The 25,984-nt window shown below is 39.4% G+C and overlaps 1 protein-coding gene across 5 annotated transcripts in view; it reads left to right on the forward strand.

Moving 5' to 3' along the window:
* The window catches only part of SCAI (suppressor of cancer cell invasion), a 137,281-nt gene that overhangs the window by 55,273 nt on the left and 56,024 nt on the right, over positions 1 to 25,984 (forward strand). For 4 of the 5 annotated variants that reach the window (XR_012382198.1, XM_025888740.2, XM_073905743.1 and 1 more), the window contains exon 3: positions 9,293 to 9,424. Coding sequence is in view for 4 of the 5 variants with exons in the window: in XM_025888740.2 (XP_025744525.1) it covers positions 9,293 to 9,424 (132 nt within the window). In the remaining variant the exon portion in view is untranslated. Of the gene's footprint in view, positions 1 to 4,859; positions 4,912 to 9,292; positions 9,425 to 25,984 lie in introns of all 5 variants that reach the window. The other variant, XM_073905744.1, reaches the window with a different exon arrangement.

The raw sequence follows: 25,984 nt of genomic DNA on the forward strand, positions 1-25,984 counted from the left end.
TCTTTGTTTGTGATTGAGAAGAAAAAGTCTGTGTGGTCTGCACTTCATATACCGAATAGAGTGATGTCTTGTTGGTTCGTGACTAAGATTCTCGCCTGAACTTCTCGTTCCCTCTTGAGTTTTTATGTGATGAATAAACGGCTATTTAAATTGAACTAGATTGTATTTGACTGCTGCCTCTGTGGGTTCCCCCACAGGAGACAGATTTTATGAATTGTTAGCCTTAGGCTGCTTCAGAGGATGTTTTCTCACATTATTCTCAACGGTACATATTTTTGATGCTTTCTTTCATTTTGTATATTTTTTTGTCTCCTGCCCCACTAGCTTCATAAATAGTCCTTGCACGTGTCTTGTTGATAGTTGTTGCTTTGAGATGACTGACTGCCTGCCTGCCTGCGTGCCTTCCCTTTCTTTCCCTGCAGTGCTTTCGGTTAGGCTCTGCTAGGTCTCCGTCGAGTAAGTACTGGATTTGCGTGTTTGTGTGTTAGATAAATACATCTCTTTTTCCACATTTGGTAGGCAAAATATCTTCCTAGTCTTGTGCGCAGTATCTCACAAGTGGCATTCTGGCTGTGTGTACATCACTGGGGCTCCATGCCCTAGCTCCTTTGGCTTCCTTTTCTTAAACTCTCTTTGCCTTCAGTTCATTCAGTTGCTGTCTACATGGAGCAATGAGAAGTGTGGTACCTATGCATTTCTCCTATGGTTGTTCTTATAGCATGTAACTGTTGGATTAAGTCCGAAAAATTGTTTTCAGAAAATAATTTGTATGTAATTCATGATAGTTTTATGCTGTCTTTGATACATGCTTTCCATGCTGGGAAGGACCAGCTTTTGAGCACTGCTATCTGTTCATTTTATTGGAATACCATCTGTACCAAGCAGTAGCTTCTTGTTCCGTTTACAATGAATGTGTGAAAACCATCATCACCCCCTACATACACACACACAGTCAACATTTTTTTTTGTACTTGGTATTTTTCAATTTATGCTCTGTTTTGAGTACATTTATGACAATTTTACAACTAATAATTTTAGAGTACATCATAATTTACATGGCAGTTTTATATCCATTAATTCATTTTATTGTCCAACAGCCTTACAGGGTAGCTATTATTAATATCTTATTTTTATAGCTGAGAAAACATATGTGTGGTACCCTTTTTTTTTTGTTAAAGATTTCATTTGTTTATTTGTCAGAGAGAGAGAGAGAGAGAAAGCACAACCAGGGGGAGTAGGAGGCAGAGGGAGAAGCAGGCTCCCCGCTGAGCAAGGAGCCTGATGCAGGACTCGACCCCAGGACCCTGGGATCATGACCTGAGCTGAAGGCAGATGCCCAACCAGCTGAGCCACCTAGGCATTCCCACTTTATTTATTTATTTATTTATTAGAGAGAGAGAGCTGGGGCTAGGGCAGAAGAGCAGAGGGAGAGGGACAAGCCGACTCCATGCTGAGCTCAGAGCCCAATGGGGGACCTGATCTCAGGACTCTGAGATCATGACCTGAGCTGAAATCGAGAGCCAGACTCTCAACCAACTGAGCCACTCAGGCACCCCTGTGTGATAGACTCTTATGTTGATGGTTAATTAGACAGCCATTCCATCTCTTTATATGTCTTTTAAAAAAAATCTGAGTACGTAAGAAAATGATCTCTTTCCTACCATGTGATTTCTATAAATATATTCTCTGTTTTGTCAGAATAAATTTTTTACTATATTTTAGTTTCACTTCCAGTGTATTTCCATTCTTTTCTTGACCGGGTTCCCTTGTAGTTCATTTGTTCTTTTCTTTTCTTGGAGGGAGAGAGAGTGCCAGAGACGAGGAGCTGGGTAGGGGAAGGGGCAGAAGCAGGCTCCCTTCTGAGCAGGGAGCCCCATCCCAGGACCCTGAGCTCATGATCTGAGCTGAAGGCAGATGCTTAACTGACTGAGCCACCCAGGTGCACCCCCCCCTTTTAGGTCTTACTATAAGGCGATTCTCTATTTTTCTTGAAGCATCACTAAACTACAGAGTAATAATCATGGTGATATTATACATTATGTAGTGTTTTCAGACTTCTTTCACACCTAAATAACTTTGCTCTATCTTCACAACAGTTATTTGAGATAGACAGAACAAGTGCAAATTGCTTGTTTTTGCAAATTAAAGACTTGCAACTCAAAGTGTTAGCTAAAGTTTTTGTTTGTTCACAATCACATAACTAAGAAGTGTTAGGAACAGGAATACTCGGGCTTCTGGCCTAGGGTAGGGCTCTTTCCACTGCTGTTAGGACCCTGCATTGTGCCTCCTGGTATCATGTAATGCACACTTAACCAGATTTCTTTCATACTTTCCTATTGCCAACCATTTACTCAGAATTCAATCCAGAGTAGCAGTTTCTCTGGTTGTTTTGAAAGACTTCTATAAAAAGAAACTGTCAACAAGGCAGGTCAATAATTTGCCAGATGCTCTGTATTTAGCAGAACAAGTCTTTGAACAGTTGTCCCTACTCATTGCTCTTTTGCTGTGTGTCTATTTTATAATCTGTATCAAGACTCTGTCATATATGGATTGGTTTCCTAGGGCTGCTATTACAAATTACCACTAAGTGGGTGGCTTAAAACAACGGAAATTTGTGCTCTCACACTTCAGGAAGGCAGAAGTCCAAAATCAAGGTGTTGGCAGAATTGGTCCTTTTTAGAAGCTCAGAGGGAGAATCTGTTCCATTCCCCCCCTAGCTTCTGGTGGTCGCCAGCAATCCTTGGTGTTCCTTGGCATGCAGCTGCATAATCCCAGTCTGTCTGCTTCTTCATATGGCTGTGTTCCCTCTGTGTCTGCACATGGCATTCTCCTCACTGTGGGTGTCTGTCTCTCCTCAGCTTCTAGGAACACCAGTCAAATTGAATTAATACTCTATTCCAATATGACTGCATGTTAATTTACATCTTAATTACATCTGCAAACACACTAGTTGACCCTTGCACAACACGGGTTTGAACTGTGCTGGTCCACTCACATGTGGATTTTTTTCAGTAAATATATAAACTGACAGTATCAATGAGTACGGTACTGTAAATGTATTTTCTGTTCCTTATGATTTTCTTAATAACATTTTCTTTTCTCCAGCTTTATTTATAAGAATACAGTATTTCATACATATAACGTACCAAATATGTGTTCATCTACTGTTGATGTTATTGGTAAGGTTTCTGGTCAACAGTAGTAGGCTATTAGTTAAGTTTGGGGGGGTTCAAAAATCATACATGGATTTTCAGCTGCACAGGGAGTCAACTTGTCTTTTCACTTTCCTAGTAGTGTCTTTTAATGAATACAATTCTTGGTTTTCAGAACCATCTAATTTTTCCTTAGTGAAGAATCCTTTTGGTGAACTATTTAAATAATCTTTTTCTTTAAACCCCAAGGTCATGAAGATTGCCTACCATTTTATTATTTAAGGACTGTTTGATTTTGGGGCACCTGGGTGGCTCAGTCTGTTAAGTGTCTGCCTTTGGCTCAGGTCATGGTCCCAGGGTCCTGGGATCGAGCCCTGCATGGAGGGGGGGGGTCCCTGCTCAGCGGGAGGCCTGCTTCTCCCTCTCCCACTGCCCCTGCTTGTGTTCCCTCTCTTGGTGTCTCTCTCTCTGTCAAATAAATAAAATCTTTAAAAAAAAAAAAAGAACGGTTTGATTTTACCTTTTATATTTACCTAGATCAATCTAGTCTACCCAGATTGATTTTTGGGTAATGTAGATAGGAATCAAGATTCATGTTTTTTCTTTTAATTTAGATAATCTAGTTGACCCAGTACCAGTTCTTTTTCTTTGTTTTTTGGATAAAATTATTTTTTCTCACTGCTTTACTTTTGTGTGTCGTAAGTCAAGTGTACACATACGTGTGGGTTGTCTCTCAACTCTGTTCTGTTGTATTGTTCTGATTTTTTCTCCTTGTGCTAATACCACATGTGTCTTCAGTTGTGGAGCTTTTCAAAAGTCTTGACGTCCAGTGGAATCAGGTCTTCTATTTTCTTCTTCTTCAAGATTATTTTAGCTGCTGTTGGCTCTTTGCATTTCCATATAGATTATAGAATCAATTTGTCCAGGGGTGCCTGGGTGGCTCAGTCGTTAAGGATCTGCCTTCAGCTCAGGTCATGATCTCAGGGTCCTGGGATCGAGCCCAGCATTGGGCTCCCTGCTCCGTGGGAAGCCTGCTTCTTTCTCTCCCACTCCCACTGCTTGTGTTCCCTCTCTCGCTGTGTCTCTCTCTGTCAAATAAATAAATAAAATCTTAAAAAAAAAAAGAATCAATTTGTCCATTTCCACAAACAAATCTATTGGTATTTTGATTGGTATTGGATTGATCTATAGACCAATTTAGGGAGGCTTCTAGTATAAAATGTGGCATATTCTTAATTTTCTGTAAGTCTTCAATTTAGCTCTCAAGCTCTCAGGGGCGCCTGGGTGGCTCAGTCATTAAGTGTCTGCTTTCAACTCAGGTCATGATCCCAGGGTCCTGGGATAGAGCCTAGCATCGGGCTCCCTGCTCAGAGGGAAGCCTGCTTGTCCCTCTCCCACTCCCCCTGCTTGTGTTCCCTCTCTCGCTGTCTCTCTCTGTCAAATAGATAAATAAAATCTTAAAAAAAAAAATTAGTGCTCAAGTTCTCAGGGTTTTATAGTTTTCTGTGATTCATCTTGTGTATCTGTATTATATTTATTCTTAGTTATTTGGTATTACTTGGTACAATTGTAAATGGCATTTTTTAAAGTTTTACTTAATAATTATTTGTTCTCTGGGATATAGAAATACAGGTGGCCCTTTTATATTCACCTTATATCCAGCAACTTTGCTAAACTTACTGATTAATTCTGATAATTTGTCTCTAGGTTCTTTTGAACTTTCTATGGAAAGGTTCATATCATCTACAAGTAATGACAGGTTTGTATTTGTTTGATAGAAATATAATTGAGTCATGTGTGATTTTAAATTTTCTAGTAGCCACATTAAAAAGTAAAAAGAAACATGAAATTAATTTTAATAATATATTTTATTTAACTAAAATACCAAAATATTATTTCAACATGTAACAATATAAAAATTATTAATGAGATTTTTACATCCTTTTTTTGTACTAAGTCTCCTAAATTTGGTGTATTTTATTTACATTTACAACACATCTCAGTTTAGAGTAGCAATGTTTCAAATGCTAAGTAGCCACATGTGGCTAATGACTACAGTTTTGGACAGTGTAGGTCTAGAGGATGAGTCAAACGTTTTTAAACAAATAATTGTTTGATTATATGTATGTATAATCAAATTATACATACAATATGTATAGTTATATACATATGTAATGTATAACATGCATATAATATACAATATAATGTATAATATGTATAACTATATTTATGATTTTTTTAAAGATTTTATTTATTTCAGAGAGAGAGTGAGACAGAGAGCACAAGCAGGGGAGGGGCAGAGGGGGAAGTAGACTCCCTGCTGAGCAGGGAGCCCGATGTGGTGCTGGATCCTGGGACTCCAGGATCATGATCTGAGCCACCCAGGTGCCCCTATATGTATGATTTCTAATGGAGTCACTGAAGAAGCCTCTATGTCATGATCATATGTAAGTACCAGGGAGAGATTAGATTTTCAAGGAAGGTTTTACTGAAAAGGTGTCATTTGAATGTCTTGAACTGTGACTATAAATTTGCCAGGTGAACAAAATAGGCAAAGAGAATAACATGTAAAATTGTGATGTTATATAAGAGTAGAATTTGTTCAGGGGCGCCTGGTTGCCTCAGTCTGTTGTGTGGCTGACTCTTGATTTCGGCTCAAGTCATGATGTCTGGGTCCTGGGATAGAGCCCTGCATCAGGCTCCCTGATCAGCCGGGAGTAATTTTCTCCCTCTCCCTCTGCCCCTCCTCCCTCCCCCTGCTCATGCGCCAGAGCTCCCTTGTGCTCGCTCTCTCTCTCTCTCTCTCAAATAAATAAATAAATAAATGAATCTTAAAAAAAAGTAGAATTTGTTCAGAGACTTGCATATATTTCACTGTGGTTGGAGGATAGTTAGTTGTGTGAGAGAGGTAGGTGATTGGCTAGTAGTCCTTCACCAGCTCCCTGCGTTGTGAGTAATTTGTAGTAGTGGTAGTTCACATGTTCCTTAAGATAAATTTCTAGAAGTGTAATTGCTGGGTCTAGTAGAATAAATATATTCCCCAATACATTCAGTGAATCTCAGGGTCTGAACTAATTTAATTTACACTGCCCCTAGCAAATATGATGGTTGCAGTACATTGTCAACTGCTATAATCAGTGTATTTGTAATGGGCTAACTTTGTTGTATTTTGTTGATTGCTGGTAAGGTTTACTAGTTTTTCTTATCGACAGTGAATACATTACTTCCATCCAGTTCTCAGGTCCCATTCAGGCTTTCCAGCTGTCCCAGTAACATTCTTTACAGCAGAAAGATCCAGTTCAGGATCAGGCTTTTTTGCATCCCGGTCTTCCCTTTTCTTTGGAGGAAAAGACATTTTCTTGACATTTTTGAAGATTATACATTGATGATTTTGTAGAATGTCTCCCAATTTGGTTTTGTCTGTTTCCTCATGATTAGATTCAAGCTCTAGATCTTTGGCAGGAACATCACTTCTTTGTTGTTGTTTTTTTATTTATTTTTTAGAGAGGGAGGGATGGAGGGAGAGAGAGAATCTTTTTTTTTTTTTTAAGATTTTATTTATTTATTTGACAGAGAGAGAGACAGGGAGAGCGGGAACACAAGCAGGGGGAGTGGGAGAGGGAGAAGCAGGCTCCCAGTGGAGCACGGAGCCCGGTGCGGGGCTCGATCCCAGGACCCTGAGATCATGACCTGAGCCGAAGGCAGACGCTTTACCCACTGAGCCACCCGGGTGCCCCTCTGTAAACATTTCTTTTCTTTTTTCTTTTTTTCTATATATTTTTTTCTTTAATCATTATTAACATATAATATGTTGTTTCAGGGGTAGAGGTCTGTGATTCGTCAGTCTTACATACAATACACAGCACTCCCCACAACACATATGCTCCCCAACGTCCATCACCCAACCACCCCATTCCTCTCACCCCCCTCCATTCCAGTGACCCTCGGTTTGTTTCCTGAGATTAAGAGTCTCTTATGCTTTGTCTCCCTCTCTGGTTTCTTGTTTCATTTTTTCCTCTCTTCCCCTATGATCCTCTGCCTTGTTTCTCAAATTCCCCATATCAGTGAAATCATATGATAATTGTCTTTCTCTGATTGAGTTATTTCGCTTAGCATAAAACCCTCTAGTTCCATCCATGTTGTTGCAGATGGTAAGATTTCATTTTTTGATGGCTACACAATAGTCCATTGTATATATATATACCACATCTTCTTTATCCATTCATCTGTCGATGGACATCTGGGCTCCTTCCATAGTTTGGCTATAAGCAGGCTCCATGCGCAGTGTGGAGCCCATTGTGGGTCTCAATCTCATGACCCTGATCATGACCTGAGCCAAAATTGAGAGTCTGATGTTGAACCGACTACGCCACCCAGGTGCCCCGAGAACACTTCTCATTGCAGCCTATCAAGAGGTACAGGACTTGGGTTTGTTCACTTTGATCATTTGATCAAGGTGGAATCTACCAGGTTTTACTACTATTAAGTTACTTTTTTCGTTTGGAATTTATGTGGGTTGGGGGAGAAGACTTACCCAGGGTCATTACACTGTGAAACCCCTTCCAAGGCCAGCACTTTTCAAGGTCTGTTTCCCTGTTGAAAACTCCTAGCCCACCGAGCACAGAAAGCAGTGGTAAGAAGAGGGAGCATGTGAACATGCAGGGACCAGCCAGTATCATCTATGCAAGTCCCCGCTGGCTGGCTCCACAGCACCCACTTGTCACTCTGCAGCCCCTTGACATTTTTAGGCTTGCTGACAATCTTCCTGCCCTGTAACCATAATTGCTTGTTCAAGAAAATGTTGGAGAGAAAAATATTTACCAGAATAACTGCACCACACCCTAACTCTCATCTCTGGTGTCTGGCTCTTGTCTGCTGTGCCTGTATTTTCACCCTACATTGGGACCAGATGTCTCTGCATTGTTCCAGGGATTTCTGTCCATATTTAAACACAAATGACTTCTTTGTTTAGTATAGGTTCATACTATACATACTGTCCAGCAACTTGCTGTTTTTAAGATGGCTGATTACCATGATTGATTACATATGAAGGTAATTTGGATTTAACAAAATACAGCTTTAATATATATGTGTGTATATGCGTGGTTTCTGTATCTTTTTTACACTGAGGTTTCTGCATATTATTGCCTTACCTCAAATATAATTTTAAGTTAGTAATAGGGTAGAATGCAGTTGTTAGTGTTCTGTGAAGCACTTTTTAAAAAAATATTTTGGGGCACCTGGGTGGCTCGGTCAGTTAAGTGGCTGCCTTCGGCTCGGGTCATGATCCCAGGGTCCTGGGATCGAGCCCCACATCGGGCTCCCTGCTCGGCGGAGAGCCTGCTTCTCTCTCTCCCTCTGCCTGCTGCTCTGCCTACCTGTGCTCTCTCTCTCTCTCTGTCAAATAAATAAATGAAATCTTTAATAAAAAAATATTTATTTGAGAGAGGGAGAGCACACAAGCAGGAGGAGAGGCAGAGGGGGAGGGAGAGAATCTCAGGCCGACTGCATGCTGAGCACAGAGCCCGATGTGGGGCTCCATCTCATAACCATGAGATCACAACCTGGGCTGAAGCCAAGAGTCGGACACTTAACTGACTGAACCACCCAGGTGCCCCTGTGAAGCACTTGATAATTGCCCTCTTTGGTTCTTTTAGGTTGTTATCAACCTAAAAATATTGTTATCAACCTAAAAATATATCTTTAGGTTATTATCAACCTTTTAAATATTATGATACTGAAATAAATATCTTTATAGATAAAGTGTTTTACATTTATAGATCATTTTTGAGGATGGATTTACAGAATGGATCAAATAGATAAATAGGTCAGAAAGATCAACATTTTTGATTCTTAACCATGTAGAGGAGGACTTGGAACATAATAGGCATCAAATTAATGATTTTTGGATGAACGAATATTACAAAAATTACTTTCCAATACAGATATACCAGTTTTCATTCGTACTGACAATATGAGATTGTTTTCCCACACCATCTTGCACTTACCTTATTTTGATGATTTGTGATCAGAAGAATTCTATATCTATCTTGAAAAAAATGCTATCAGATAATATAACTAAGATATGTTTCTCTTTTTATTTTCACCTACTGGATAAATGGACATATGTTTTCTTACAGGACTGAATTTGCACTTAACGAAATCATGTCCTCTGGAGGTGCTGAAGATGATATCCCACAGGGAGAGAGGAAAACAGTTACAGATTTTTGTTACCTTCTGGATAAGTCTAAGCAGTTGTTCAATGGATTAAGGTTAGTGGACTCTTGATGCTTTAAACTTTTCTGTATTTTTTTCCATGGCTGGTATGTGGTAAGTTTCTGAAAGTTATGGGTAGACTGTTTTGTAAATACCTGTATTAGAGGTTATCATGCTTTTTTCTTTGACACACTTGATTCTCAGATGAAAAAACAGTAGGAGAAAGGATAATTCCTATTTTTTTATTCAAGTTGAGAAGAACTATTTTGTTAGATGGTTTTATATACATTGTTCCGCATCATAACCTGATTTATATCTGATTTTACACATTGGGGTATTGAAGTTAATGTATCTTTTAAGAAGACATTTACAATTGTGAAGATAATTACAGGATCATCAAATGAATCCTCCATGACCACTATCTAAAGCTATATTTTCAATTACTTTATCCCTGTATTCATTTAACTTTTTTAAGATTTTATTTATTTTGAGAGAGAGAGAGAGAGAGCACGAACAGGGGGTAGGAATGTATAGAGGGCGAGGGAGAAGCAGACTCCCCACTGAGCAGGGAGCCTGATAAGGTGTTCTATCCCAGGACTTTGGGGTCATGACCTGAGCCTACGGCAGTTACTTAACCAACTGAGCCACCCAGGCAGCCCTAATTTTTTTTTTAATAAAACTCATCACTGTCGTGAGCGATTTTATTAATTTGCTTTATAATGTCTTCCTACCTAAAATTAAATGGTTGTAAGAGCAGAACCCTGTTTGTCACAGTTTCCGTAGTATGTAAGCCAGGGTTTGGCTCACTGCAGATGCTTCATAAACATTTGTTTGTTTGTTGTTGTTGTTTTTAAAGATTTTATTTATTTATTTGACAGCGAGAAAGGGAACACAAGCAGGGGGAGTGGGAAAGGGAGAAGCAGGCTTCCTGCTGAGCAGGGAGCCCCATGCGGGGCTTGATCCCAGGACCCTGAGATCATGACCTGAGCCTAAGGCAGTTGCTTAACCAACTGAGCCATCCAGGCGCCCCTTCATAAACATTTGTTAAATGAAGGATTACAAAGACAGTGTTAACTCCTGCACTCTGCTGCTTCCTATTTTGTGCTACAGAAGAATCTTTGAGATCTGCTTTTGCTTTTGCTAATAATCAGATTAATTGCATCTTTTTAAAGAATTATTTTCATTATTAAAATTTAAAAAATGAATTGTAAAGCCTAGGTTTTAAGTCTTCTTTTTTTCCCCTGGAATATCATAAATCTTTAAAATTTTTAAAAAAAATTTAAAAAGATTTTATTTATTTATTTGACAAGAGACAGTGAGAGAGGGAACACAAGCAGGGGGAGTGGGAGAGGGAGAAGCAGGCTCCCCACTGAGCAGGGAGCCTGATGCGGCTGGATCCCAGGACCCTGAGATCATGACCTGAGCTAAAGGCAGACGCTTAACGACTGAGCCACCCAGGTGCCCTGTAAATCTTTAAAATTTACATGTTTAGACTTTTTTCTTCTTTGGTCTCCAGTATTATCCAGGTGAACCTTATTTATTCAGCATTTACTTGAGCCCCAGTATGTGCCACATTCTGCATTGGGTACAGATAATTTAAAGATAAAACAACCAATCCCTGCCATCAAATAGTCTGTGACGAAATTAGAAAAACACAAATCTGTAGCCTCAGATTTAGCATATTTGTTAAGCAAATTTCCCACACACCTCTGTGTGCTTGTTGAAATTAAGGCAAATAAAAAAGTTAAAGTGGTAGTAGATTTAAAGAGTGAGAAGGCATTTAAAAGTTTGCATGAAAATCCTTTGTGACTCCCAAACTCTTTTATTCTCAACTCTTAAAACATTAACAAGGTCATAGGAGCTTGGTCCCCTTCCCCTCCTCCTCTCCCTTCTAATTTATAGAGCTGTATTTCATATAATAAAATTCACCCAAAGTTTGTAGTTAAGTGGTTTAGTATCCTTACAGAGTTGGGTACTATCAGCACCATCTAATTTTAGAACATTTAACCATCCCCAGAAGAAACCTCATACCCCTTAGCTGTGACTACCCCCTTCCCCAGTCCTCAGCCCTTGGGACCCGACCACTAATCTACTTTTTGTATCTATAGATTTCCCTATTTAGGATATTTCATATAAAGAGAATCATACAATGTGTGGTCTTTTGGACTGGCTTCTTTCACTTAGCATGTTTTTCAGGTTCATCTAGTAACATGTATCAGTACTTCATTTATTTTATTACAGATTAATATTCCATGTATAGATTTACCACACTTTGTCCATCTAATCATCAGTTGATAGACATTTGAGTTATTTTGCACTTTTTGGCTGTTACAAATAATACTGCTATGAACATTTTTGTACAAGGTTTTGTGTGGACATACGTTTTTAGTTCCTTTGAGTGCGTACCTTGGAGTGAAATTACTGGGTCATATGATACTCTATGTTTAACCTTTTGAGGAACTTCCAGACTTTTTCAAAGAGGCTGCACGCCCAGCAGTGTATGACGGCTCCACTGTCTCCACATCTCACCAGCAGTTGTTATTGTCTTTTTTTTTTTTTTAAGATTTCATTGTTTTTTTAAGTTTTTTTAATTTATTTAAGTAATCTCAGCACCCAACTGGGGCTCGAACTCACGACCCCGAGATCGAGTCACATGCTCTTCCGACTGAGCCAGCCATGTGCCCCTTTAAGATTTTATTTTATTTTATTTTTTTATTTTAAGTAGGCTCCATGCCTGACATAGAGCCCATTACAGGGCTTGAACTCATGACCCTGAGATCAGGACCTGAGCTGAGATCAAGAGTTGGATGCTCAACTGACTAAGCCACCCAGGTGCCCCAAGATTTTATTTTTAAGTGATTTCTACACCCATCATGGGGCTTGAACTCACAACCCTGAGATTGAGAGTCGTATGCTCCACTGACTGAGCCAGTCAGACACCCCTATTGTCTGTCCTTTCGATGAGAGCCATTCTAGTGGGTGTGAGGTGGTATCTCATTGTGGTTTTGTTGTATTTCCCTAGTGACTAATGACGTTGAGCATCTTTTCATGTGTGTATTAGCCAAAAGTCCTTTTTCTTTTTTGGGGAGGATAGAGCGAGCTCAAGTTGAGGGGAAGGAGGACCAGAGGGAGAGAGAGAGAGAATCTCAAGCAGGCTCTACACCCAGCCTGGAGCGCGACGCAAGGCTAATCTCACGACCCTGAGATCATGACCTGAGCCAAAATCAAGAGTCGGATGCTTAACCAACAGAGCCACCCAGGCACCTCAGCCAAATGTCTACTCTTATCCTTTGATCATTCATCAGATTGGGTTATTTATCTTCTTAAGTTATAGTTGTTCTGGATATAAGTCCTTCGTGAGATGTAATGATCTACAAATGTATATTTTTCCATTCGATGGGCTGTCTCTCCACTTTTCTTAATGTGTCCTTTGAAGCAGAGAAGCTTTTATTTTAGTAAAGTCCCACTTGTTATTACTCTTTCATTGTTTGTACTTTTAGTGCTGTGTCTAAGAAATCATTGCCTAACCTGAAGTCATCAAGATTTATTCCTGTTTTGTTCTTTCAGGCTGCTCACTCATATTTAGATCTGTGAACCATTTTTAGTTAATTTTTGTGTATGGTGTGAGGTCTTAGACATTTTTAAAATCAAAAAACATATTTTTTCAATTGATTATTGCATTTCTTTCATATTTTTCTTTCTTGTTCCTTGTTCTCTCTCCTTGCTTATACTTGTAATGCTTAGATTGAATATTCAGCCCAAACCCTGTGCAACAATCTAGTCTCTTTTGATTTTCATCTCAGTTCCTTTTTTCATCACTTTCAGAAAATATCTCTGAAATTTGTCCACTAAATGCCATATTTCTTTTTTTATTCATTTACTATTTATGAGACATATTTCATCTTGTCATTTCATATCAGCACTTTTTGCTATATTGCTTTTCACTAACTAGGTATTAACATATTTGACCCAAAGTTTACTAGCTTCTCTGTATATTCTTATTTGAATATAAGAATGAGTATAGTATGAGTATGTTTTCACTCAGTAGGTCTGAGAAGCCTATTGAATTTAGCAATGGCATTTCCCTTCTTAAAAAAGGAATTATTTTCCTCATCTGATTCTGAATTGTAAATGAATCATAAAGTTCAAGTAATCTCCTGCTAGAGATTCTCTGCCTGGTTAAAATCACTCTGTAACTACTACAACAGTAACAGTAACACATACATTTCCACATAGCACCCTTCAGTTTGTAAATCACTTTTTTTTTTAAGATTTTATTTATTTATTTGACACAGAGAGAGAGAGAGAGAGAGAGAGATAACAAGCGGGGGGTAGGCAGAGGGAGAGAGGGAAGCAGGCTCCTGGCCGAGCAGGGAGCCCGATGTGGGGTTCGATCCCAGGACCCTGGGATCATGACCTTAGCCGAAGGCAGACGCTTAATGACTGAGCCACCCAGGCCCCCGGAAATCACTTTTAAGTACATCTTTATCTTTAGGCCAAATGATGACAGTATATATAGTATCCAAAACCCCTCCTAACTAGGAGTGCCTGCGTGGCTCTGTTGAGTGTCCCAACTCTTGATTTTGGCTCAGGTCATGAACTTGGGGTCATGAGATCGAGCCCTGCATCAGGCGTGGCACTCAACGGAGTCTGCTTGAGATTCTCACTCTCTCTCCCTCTGCTCCTCCCCCTGCTCACATGCACGTGCGCTCATTGTCTTTCTCTCTAAAATAAATAAATCTTTAAAAAAAAAATGGCCACTAACTAGAATTGAATTGTTTCATTTCAATCTTTTTTTGAAATGTTTCTATTGTGCAAATGTATTTTACCAGCTCAAACAGGTCTCATATTGATCTTTTTTTTAAGTGCCATTTTAATGATCACACTGATTTTATTCTGATTTTATTTTATTTAGTTTTAAAGTAATTACAGAGTAAAATTGTGTCTGTAGGGATGGTAGGAAACCCTAATACATGGAGAAAGTTGTGTGAGATCTAATCTTTAAGACTATTCATTGTTGCAGAAATTTATTATAATATGCCTATGATGCCTATTTCAGTTTAGTTCTTGAGCACTTGAAACTGTATCGGGTTCAAGAATTAATCCTTTTGACTCTTGTTCTCTAAAATACTCCGTATATAAAGACAGAAGAGGTCCCACCAGTTTGAAATCTCCCTTCTTCATTTGTTAAGTCAGTAATTTTGTCAGTATATATGTGTAACTTTCAGGTATCATAAATCGCTACCTAGAAAGCAGTATTTTCTATACTAATGTATTGATTGCCTCCCAGATGTGGAGTAGTACTTTCTAAAGTGCTATTTTAAAATTTGGCAATACTAATAATAATAAATTTTGACCTAGAAGAATGGGTAAGCAAATTCATCAGGGATTTATTTTCAGTGTTTTGTGTGCAGGACTCTCTTTATTTTAAACAGCCATAATTATTTCTATGATAAATATGATGAGTCAAGAATATATATTATCTGAATGCTTTTGGGTTGCTGTTTGAGAGAAATGTGGCTAGTGGTGGCACAGGTCAGTAGTTCCTGAGAGATTAGTACTTAGACTCTCTTCCTGTTTTTTTTCACTTTTTAAGAAAATCAGTTTTACATATACACACAAACAGAATAATATAGCTCTGTTAAAAAGATTTTGGTGGATATGTAAATGAAAGGGATATGGTATGTGGTTAAATGATACATGGTTAAATGAAAAAGCATAAATTGTAAAAACAGTATGCTCGTTATGATCTTGATTTATCAAAAATTCCATACTTCATTGATGTTCTGTATACCGTATTAACTCTTAGTGGGGACTGTTTGCTCTTAGTGCCTAGTTCAGTCCCTAACCAAAGACCAAATATATTTGGGGGCTGATTTTCTCAAAGTGTATGGTACATGTAGGGTGTATATTTTCTGTGCTTATTTGTATAAATTAAAGTGCTTTGTTCAGTATTAGATCTTTTTTTTAATAATTTTTTTTATTATGTTAGTCACCATACAATACATCATTAGTTTTTGACGTAGTGTTCCATGATTCATTGTTTGCATATAACACCCAGTGCTCCATGCAGTACGTGCCCTCTTTAATACCCATCACTGGGCTTACCCATCCCCCCACTCCCCTCCCCTCTAGAACCCTCAGTTTGTTTCCCGGAGTCCATAGTCTCTCATGGTTCGTCTCTCCCTCTGATTTCCCCCCTTCATTTTTCCCTTCCTTCTCCTAATGTCCTCCCTGCTATTCCTTATGTTCCACAAGTAAGTGAAACCATATGATAATTGTCTTTCTCTATTTGACTTATTTCACTTAGCTTATAATCTCCTCCAGTCCCATCCATGTTTTTTTTTTTTTTTAAGATTTTGTTTATTTATTTGACAGAGAGAGAGAGACAGCGAGAGCGGGAACACAAGCAGGGGGAGTGGGAGAGGGAGAAGCAGGCTTCCCCGTGGAGCAGGGAGCCCGATGCGGGGCTCGATCCCAGGACGCCGGGATCACGACCTGAGACGAAGGCAGCCGCTTAACGACTGAGCCACCCAGGTGCCCCTCTATCCATGTTGATGTAAAAGTTGGGTATTCATCCTTTCTGATGGCTGAGTAATAGTCCATTGTATATATGGGCCACATCTTCTTTATCCAGTCATCTGTTGAAGGACGTCTCCGCTCCTCCCACAGTTTGGCTATTGTGGACATTGCTGCTATGAACATCGGGGTGCATATGGCCCTTTTTTTCACTACATCTGTATCTTTGGGGTAAATACCCAGTAGTGTAATTGCTGTCATAGGGTAGCTCTATTTTTAACTTTTTGAGGAACCGTCATACTGTTTTCCATAGTGGCTGCACCAACTTGCATTCCCACCAGCAGTGTAAGAGGGTTCCCCTTTCTCCAACATTTGTTACTTCTTGTCTTGTCAATTTTTGCCATTCTAACTGGTGCAAGGTGGTATCTCAATGTGGTTTTGATTTGAATTTCCCTGATGGCTAATGATGATGAACATATTTTCATGTGTCTGTTAGCCATTCGTTTGTCTTCTTTGGAGAAGTGTCTGTTCATGTCTTCTGCCCATTTTTTGACTTACCAGTTTTAGATCTTGGTTGGAAAGTCCTCTCTCTGTTTATCAGTTCTGTAGGTCATGTTAGAGTTCCCCGGGGTGGTGGGTTGTGGGGTGTGTGGCATTCTTGTCCACACTGCTCTCCCGTTCCCTCTCCAAAGAAGCTCTTAGAATTATGTGAATTAAACACCTCTCTACTGGGCACCTGGGTGGCTCAGTCATTAAGCGTCTGCCTTCGGCTCAGGTCGTGATCCTGGGGTCCTGGGATCGAGCCCCGCATTGGGCTCCCTACTCCACGGGAAGCCTGCTTCTCCCTCTCCCACTCCCCTTGCTTATGTTCCCTCTCTCGCTGTGTCTCTCTCTGTCAGATAAATAAAATCTTTAAAAAAAAAAAAGCACCTCTCTACTTTCAAGAGTTGATATAGTTTTTATGCATTTCTTTTAAAACAGAGAAGATTTCTTTGGGAAAAATGAAAAAAAGTTTTTTTGGTTGTTTTCCCCCCTTCTAGTTGTGTTAGTCTGAGTAGAAGACAGGATCACAGTGTTTATAGAGAATAAGAAATACATTGTGGTGGTCTGGACCAGCTTTGGGACTTGGGGACAGTGGGGACCCACCTGGAGTAGCATGGCCTTTAACATGGGTCCCTTCATTCCCAACATTCCTTTCGCTGTTAGTGCTAATTTTCTGGCTAATTTTCTTTGCGTTTTTGCTTTTTTTTTTTTTTTTTTTTTCTTTTAGAAAGAGAGAGAGCCGGAGAGAGCCTGGGGGGCAGTGTGGAGGGGCAGAGGGAGAGAGAGAATCCCAAGTAGTCCTCTCTCACAGCACAGTGCCCAATGTGGGGCTTGATCCCACGACCCTGAGATCATGACCTGAGCCAAAATCAAGAGTCAGACACTTAACCAACTGAGCCACCCTTGTGCCCCCACTTTTTTCTTGAGTTCACAAACTAGTTATTAAACTTACAGTGCAGTGTAATATGCTTTCAGACAAGTACACATATTATAAGTGTGGTTTTTTAAAAAGATTTTATTCATTTATTTGACAGAGAGAGACACAGCGAGAGAGGGAACACAAGCAGGGGGAGTTGGGAGAGGGAGAAGCGGGCTTCCCATTGAGCAGGGAGCCCGGTGTGGGGCTCGATCCCAGGACCCCGGGATCACAACCTGAGCCGAAGGCAGACGCTTAATGACTGAGCCACCCAGGTGCCCCTTTAAGTGTGTTTTTTACAAACAGAGCACATCTATGTGGTTTGTACTTGGATGAAGAAATAGAACATATAGCACCTCAACAACACCCTTGTATTCTCTCTCATTTGGACTTTTTAAACTCCTTATGAGCAGAGCAAAAATGTTCATTTCAGTACATGAAAGGCTTCAGAGTTTCTATATAATATCTTGGGTATAATAAATTCCCTTTTTACTCTTGAAGGTGTGTCTTTCCACCTTATATTAAGTCATTCATCTTACTTGTCAGAGCCTTTTGATTTTCCTAGACATGAATATCTTAATGAAGTGTTTTTCTTGACTGAAAATATCTCCTTATATTATGTGCATAATAAATAAGTTCTTTCCACTCACTATAAGAAAACATAGTCCAAGACAGTGAGAAATGGATAAAATGAGTGGTGTTTTTCTTTTAGTAGCTCTTGCATGTACTTACAGTAGTAATGAAGTGAGAATAATGTTAGAAATATCTTTGAATACTGTCAGAAAATGATCAAAAGCCCAAGTGCTTGCAGGGTTCCAGTTACCATGGTGACTAAGACTGCTAGAGCAGAATGGAATACTTGTTGGGATTATATAAGGCAGCATCTTGAGGCATGTATTTGAGATACACAGCTGTGTCTACCAGTGATATGCATGACCTCTGGTGCTTTGAGACAACAGAGGCCTCCAAATCACTGATTATTTGACTCTGGAGAAGCAAATACACATGGCCAAAATAAGTATCGGAGGCCATAAATATATATATATATATATCTTGACAGAGAAGTATACCAAAGTGAAGTGTAATGGTGTTAAATAAAAATAACTGTAGAAATTATTTTGAGTAAATATGCTCCCAGTATTTCAAATTAAAGAAGAAATCCCCTACAATGCTTTCTTGAAAAGCCTATTTTTAGGATGCCCTGGTTCCTAAATAGGAAAGGGTAACTGGGAAGTTAAGGGTTTGCTCCCTTGTTCCCTTCCTCCCCTCCCCCACTCCCTCCTTCCTCCTTCTTCCCTCTTTTTCTGCCCTTCTCTTTTTTCCTCAAAAAATTAGTATTTTCCTAGAGACAAGTTCTGCAAACTGGTAATAGTAAAGTATATGTGATTTCAGAGATGATACTTAAACTACCTGTACAAGCTTGTGATGAATGCTTTTGTTTTCTGTGGCTTACCACTCAAAAAGAATTGCATGTGCATTTGAGGTAGCCTGCCACCAGAGTGCAGCAGATCTTGACCACGTGATCTAGGGAAGCAATGACTAATAAGAATTTAATATGAGCCACAGATGTGATTTTCTAGTAGCCGGATCTTAAGCATGTAAAAAAAAAAAATAAGTGAAATTAATGTTAGTCATGTATTTTGTTTGATCCAGTATATCTAAAATACTTTATTTCAACATATCATCAATATAGAAAAATTATTGAGATCTTTTACATTCTTTTTTTCATACTTAGTCTTTGAAGTACACTGAATATTTTATACTTACATACATTTCAGTTCAGATGGGCCACTTTTCAAGGACTCGGTACCCACATACGGCTCTTGACTCAGGCAAAATTCCTCCCACTTTTAGCTTCCATTCTCAGAATGGTCCACTGTGCTTTCTGGTGAATGCATATTGGCTGTTTGGGGGACTTCTCTTCTTTGCAGGTCCATCAGATGTCACATTTGTTTCTTCCGTCTCTTCCTGTACGGATGCCAGTGGCCTGTGGGTCTTTTGGCTATTGGTGATTTGTCCCCACCCACCTGTGTTTGGGGATTTGAGAGATACTTTATTACTTACTGTATTAGTTTGCTAGGACTATCATAACACAATACCACAGAATGGGTGGCTTAAACAACAGAAGTTTATTGTCTCACGGTTCTGGAGCCTAGAAGTCCAGGATCAAGGTGCCACAGGGTTGGTTCCTTTCAAGGCCTCTCTCCTTGGCTTGCAGATGGCCGTTTTCTTTCTCGTATGGTCATCCCTCTGTGCATGCACATCCCGGTTATCTCTGTGTGTGTCCTCATCTCCTCCTTATAAAGACTGTATTAGTGCCCCCCCCAAAGGCCTTGTTTTAATTTAATTACTATACTTCTTTAAAGGCCCCGTCTCCAGATGCACATTCTGAGGTACTGGGGGTTATGACTTCAATATATGAATTTGCAGGTGACATAGTTAGCTTATAACATAACACTTCGCTGAAAATGTTGTTTGTAGGTTTTTGATTTTATTATCTAGGGGTTCTGTCTGTTTTTGGAATGTATCTGAGTAAAGGGTGTGCTGCTACCCTTTTCCCAGAATCCAGAAAATCAGTGATTTAAATGCTATACCAAAATTTTAAACTATAAAAGGATGAGTATATTTCTAATTAGTTCTTTCTGACCATCACAGTTCAGTATAACCTGACCTGAAACGTTACTCTTTATGAAGATCTTAATTGTCAGGCTTGGCTAGGAACAGAAATAAGCCTTTTTCACCTTTTTAGTTGCTAGCGGGTGAGATCAAGGATTGGTAAGGGGGAAGATATTCGTGTTTACTTTTTGAGGTCTTCCAGGAGGAGTGTGAAGAGAAAAAGTAAAGATGTTTTAAGAACAGTGGATTTCATGAAATCCTCCGAACAATCTCATTCACGTCTATTTTCTTGGTTTATAAATGAGAAAACCAAAGCTTTGGCAGATAAAGCAATAGCTTGTGTTAATAGGATAGGTTCTAATTTGGGAATTGCTACTTCAGAGAAGTTTTTCCTCAATATGGGAGTTAGGAGCCCAGAATTACAGGGGAGCTCTGATAGCCTCTTCTCTGGAGGTGACACAGGCGAATGCTCGACTGTAAGAATGGCTCGGTTAACACCCTGGCTTCTTGTACTCATTCATCTCCTTGGTTCTCAGAGGAATTCATATCTGTCGAGCTCCTTTGAGTATCATCATACCTACAAAAGAGTCATGGATGTTTGGTGGGACAAGGCAGCAACACCATAGAGGGGACATGGGATTTAAAACTTGACAATCTTTTTTTCCTACGAGCAAGGTGCCATTAGAAATAAATTTATTAATAGTTCCATTTCTAAATGTAAGAATTTTTATACTTCTCCTGGAGCTGGTTCACAGGAGGAGGAGACACCATTCCATAGCTTTATTCGGCTTGGCATGTCTAAATTCAAACTGGGGGTGATTATTCAAAGTTATTCAAATTCATAAACCATTATTAGGAATGGAACAATGTGCTGAGTGTCTTCTTTTTTTTTTTTTAAAGTTTTATTTATTTGGCAGAGAGAGAGTGAGCACAAGCAGGGGTAGCGGCAGGCAGAGGGAAAGGGAGAAGCAGACTCCCCGCTGGGCAGAGAGCCCAACGATGGTCTCGATCCCAGAACCCTGGGATCATGACCTGAGCCAAAGGCAGATGCTTAACCAACTGAGCCACCCAGGCGCCCCTGCTAAGTTCCTTTTATGTGCCTGCACCATTCTAGGTACAGGGCTAGGAATAGGAGCAGGGTACCAAGATAAAGAGGATGTCCACCTTCAACCTAATCAACCACTCTTGTGCATTTTCTCTCAAACTCTCATTCAAAAAAAAAGCTTTGCTCCCTCTTCAGTAAACAAAAGGGTTGATATTGTGGTACCATTAAGGTACCCTCCCCTAAAGGAAACACTCAGCCTTAATAGCCTATACCTGGTGATACCCCCAGCATTTTCAAACTCACAGATCTATTCCTAAACCTAAATTTGGAAACCAGATATACCAGTCAGTGAAAAGTGCCATTGTTAAAACAAGGAATTGCTCAATTGGCTTTGCAAGTCCCAAACACAGTTTTGTCTGGTATACAAATGAACACAGAGGCATGGATTGGAACAACGGTGTCACTGTAATACAGACCTCTCTGTGTAAATAAGAATATGTAATGGGACACTGTGCGCCTTGACTGAAAACCTTGTTCAGAGAAGTTGAGTTATGCCTTTGACCACAGCTTTGGCCACAGCTTTGTTGGAGGTCAGTTGCATCCCATGACCTGGAGAGCTCACAGAGAGAGAAATTTACTGATGTAGAATAAAAATCTAGGTTGTTTTTCTTTATGGTAGAAAGAAGAGAACATTAGATTAGGGGTTAGAAGGTTTGAATCTGAATCACAGCTCAACAATTTACTGGTCATGAGTTCTCAGGCAACTCCCTTAAGCTCCTTGATTGTGTGTGTGTGTGTGTGTGTGTGTGTGTGTGTGTATTTACATATACATATACGTATACATGCCCTGAAGAAGCCAAGCAGTTAAGGATGGCCTAAGGAAGGAGAAGCCAGTAGAAGAGAACAGAAAGAAGAGAGAATTACAAGACGGCACACCCCAGGACCGACATGAGGAGGACGAAAGAGTGGCCGTTGGACTGGAATGTTAGGTGTAGGTGGGCATCAGCGATCCTAGCTAATTCGGTTTAGTTAAGACAGTTGATTTATAGAAACCCAGAAGAGATTTCCTAAATTTTAACATCTCAGCATACATTGGAAACATCTCTGAGAACCAGGTTTAATCATTTGCACTACACTTCTTCCTACCATAGTCTCCTAACTTTTGTTGAGAGTTTAGGATTTAAAAAAAGAGCAGTTAAGTGTCATACTTTCAATTTCCTCTAAAACTTTGGATGAAGAGTATGAGCAGCCGATTTAGAACATAGGTGCCTTTGCAAAAAGTGAAATATCAGGTCATTTAGCTTACAGGATAATTCACAGGGCCTCATTTAACTTAATTCTATGGACCATTGATTTCCCACGTCTAACGTCAGTAATAATGACCAAATGATATATTCAGAGTTTGAAACCATAGTCAGGCTCTGAATAGTAAAGGAATTTGTCTAAAACTCTTTATAAAATACCTCAGTTAGTTTTAGACTAATAGAATTACAGTGGTTTGTGTATTAGCTTCTGTGACATGTCTCATTAGAGAAAGGGTGATCATAAGACTTACCCTTTAGGAAGTTAAAAAAAAAATTTAACTCTATGTTGAAAAAGAAATTCCTGTCATTATAGCTGAGTATTTAGACTAGCGTGACAGATGTTCTAAATTCTTTTATGGGAAATAGTATAGAATTTAGCCAACATTGTTCAGAGCTATAAATCAGGAAATATTTGTATGCTTACTACTTATTGTCAGGTGCCTTGTCTAGCCTTTCAGATCGCCTTCTTCGTGCTTTTAGTCCTTGTAGAGAATTCCCTTCCTTAAAGCCTTTTATGCTGAACACCTGAAATTATATACGTCATCATGAAATAAAACACTGAATTCTAGTTCTGTTTTCTCAGTTAGCAGGGTGTATTACTGAGGTTTATTAAATCCGTCAGTTTGGGAAACTCGGAGGAACTTGCAGGCACATGCTTCCTTGAAAATTTGCCTAAAGACTTTACACAGTATCTGTAAAGAAGCCCCCAGGTGTTGTCAGTTTTCATGGAGGTGATGTTGCTGCTTAATGCTGTTATGTAATAATACAGTCTTCCTAGCAGGAGCCACATGGTAAGAGTCTTAAAGATTCTGGCAGCAACTTCAGTTTTAAAATATCTGATTAGCACTTTCTCACTAGGGGTACATGGAGACATAAAAAAAAAAAAAATGAAAACTTGCAACAGATGTGGAAACTGGTATCTAGAGTTAACTTATTTCTGTAATCTGAAATGAATTTCTCCTTATCATAAGGATAATGGAAATGGATTTAAAAATGTAGTTACTAACTCATTCTTGTTTTGTGTACCTGAAAATTTCACGTAGTCCCTTTGCTTTTTAATTCATTGTCTTAATATCTGGTAGAGAAATGTGTATCTTCTTTCACTTGTTAATTCCACTTACAGAAATTTACCTTTTACTCATATGGCATAACTATTCAAGATTATTAGTATGAAGATGTTTATTGCAGCATTTTTATAACAGGGAATAACTGGAAGCAATATAAATGTCCGTTGGGAAGGGATTGGTTAAATAAATTGGTTATTATGTACTACATTATACACAGTAAATGTTGATATAATTGTATATGCACTAAAAAATGCTGATATATTTTTAAATTTAAAGGGCATGTTAAGGGGCGCCTGGGTGGCTCAGTCATTAAGTGTCTGCCTTCAGCTCAGGTCATGATCCCGGCATCCTGGGATCAAGCCCAGCATCCGGCTCCCTGCTCAGCGGGAAGCCTGCTTCTCCCTCTCCCACTCCCCCTGCTTGTGTTCCGTCTCTCGCTGTGTCTCTCTCTGTTAAATAAATAAATAAAATCTTAAAAATAAATAAAGGGCATGTTAAAACAAATATACAAATAATAAAATAAATTAAAAGGCCTGTTATAGGACATTATATGTAGTTTTGATTCCCTTTATGTAAAATAATAGAAAAACTCACATATTTACTTAAATGTATATAGAAAATGCGTTCTTTTTTTAAAATTTTATTTTATTATGTTAATCCTTACATCATTAGTTTTTGATGTAGTGTTCCACGATTCATTGTTTGCATATAACACCAGTGCTCCACTCAATATGTGCCTTAATGGTGGTTATTTTGGGGGGCTAGAATTGAGGGGCAAAGCAATAGGGTATTTTTTCTTGCTGTACAACGTATAGCATTTTTGTTTTCCAAGAGACTTTTTCAAAATTGAGAAAGAAAGGAAAAAATATAAGATTTCTGTGACAGATTGCTTGTAAAAATCATTCCCTTTGCTGTATCCATGCCCATGAGTCATCCCCTCCCACACTGACTCTGGGCTCAGCCATGAGGATTGCTTTGGCCAATGGGATGGGGCAGACACGATGCAAAGAATTGAAGAGAATGATGCACATTAGAACTGCCCTCTCTGGGATGCCTGGGTGGCTCAGTCGGTTAAGCATCTGCCTTCAGCTCAGGTCATGATCCCAGGGTCGTGGGATCAAGTCCCACATCGGGCTCCCTGCTCAGCAGGGGGTCTGCTTCTCCCTCTGCCTTCTCTGCCTGCCACTCCCCCTGCTTGTGCTCTCTCTCTGACAAATAAATAAATAAAATCTTAAAAAAAGAAAAAGTTTACCATTTTGGTAACTATTCACAAGAAAAACCCAATCAATAAACATGAGAAGACAAGTCATAGACTGGGTTAAGAAGTATACCTCACTGTAATCAGTGGGTGATTATTGTTCCTTTATAAAACAGACACCATTTGGCAGTACAACTCTTATAAGATTTGGTTGACTCTTTATTTAATTCAAGTTAGTTTTCACAATAGGCATAGCCACAGTTTTTTGAAACTTGCCTCTCTTTCTTTTCTAGATGTTATTACAGATACCTTGAACTTACGAAGCTTCTACAAGACAATTAGATCCTTAGATTCTTTTCCTTGATCTGTCTTGTTCCACTGAAAAATATACTTGGGGCCACTTTCATGGATTTGTTCACGGGCTCTAAGAAAGGTTTTGCCCTGAGGATGAGGACTCCATTGTTAGTGGCGTTTATAACCAGCTTTTCTCCATTGTATCTTTTACACTTCCACATTAGAAACTGTTCTGTCTTTCAATTCTGAAAGTCCTAGAACTTGTGGGTTATCTCTTTTCCTTTTCAGCCCTGCTTGCAGCTAGTTCTTTTCTGAGTTCATCTCTTTTTTCTGTTTTGTTAAGTGCACATAATAGCATCCAGGGCTAGTAGCATACTTTTCCCAGCTTCTTTGTATAAATCCATATGTTCACTAATCACCTTAACTGCTCTCCAAGTGATTGCAGGCAGATGCTGTTTTGCCTCTGTGTTGTATGTGTCATCATTTTTCCAGCCTTCAGTAACAGTTGCGTGCTGCTCGGGTCCAATGCCGGCATTACATATGTTATGTGTTTGTTACGGCAGCAGCCTATTCCTGGTATCCGTTTCTCTACTGGCTTTTCCTCAATAAGGCTGCTCTAACAGATCCAGCATTTTAGTGCCTTACTACAACAGAGATTTATTTCTAGCTCACGTGTTAGCTATAAGTTGTCTGCAGTTCTGAGGCTCCATTAAATGGGTCTGACTGTGTTCCGGGCTAAGGAGCAGCCCTATCTTGGTCTTAGATTGGAGGGAAGTGAAAACGCTGAACTATGTAGTATCTCTTATGTCATCTTCTCAGACATGGTGTGGGTAACTTGCAATAACTTGCAATAATAGTTCATTGGCCAAAGCAAGTCTTAAGGCCAGGCCCAATGTTCAAATGACGGGGAAGAATTTGTCTCTAAAAGGTGTACTGTGAGTCACCAGACCCAAGGACAGGGATGTATAGTTTCACCTGTAGGGAGAGGAGAACAGTAATGCCACCTGCACATCCACTTCTAGATACATTCCCTGAAGCAGTAGTGTTTTTCAGAGTGCTGAGTTCTTACATGAAGATAATAAACATTTGGAAGTTATCAGTGTATAAATGACTG

The sequence above is a fragment of the Callorhinus ursinus genome, unplaced genomic scaffold, assembly GCF_003265705.2.
Source record: "Callorhinus ursinus isolate GAN/ISIS: 27379988/994484 unplaced genomic scaffold, GSC_fseal_2.0 scaffold24, whole genome shotgun sequence".
In the NCBI taxonomy this organism is placed as follows: domain Eukaryota; kingdom Metazoa; phylum Chordata; class Mammalia; order Carnivora; family Otariidae; genus Callorhinus; species Callorhinus ursinus.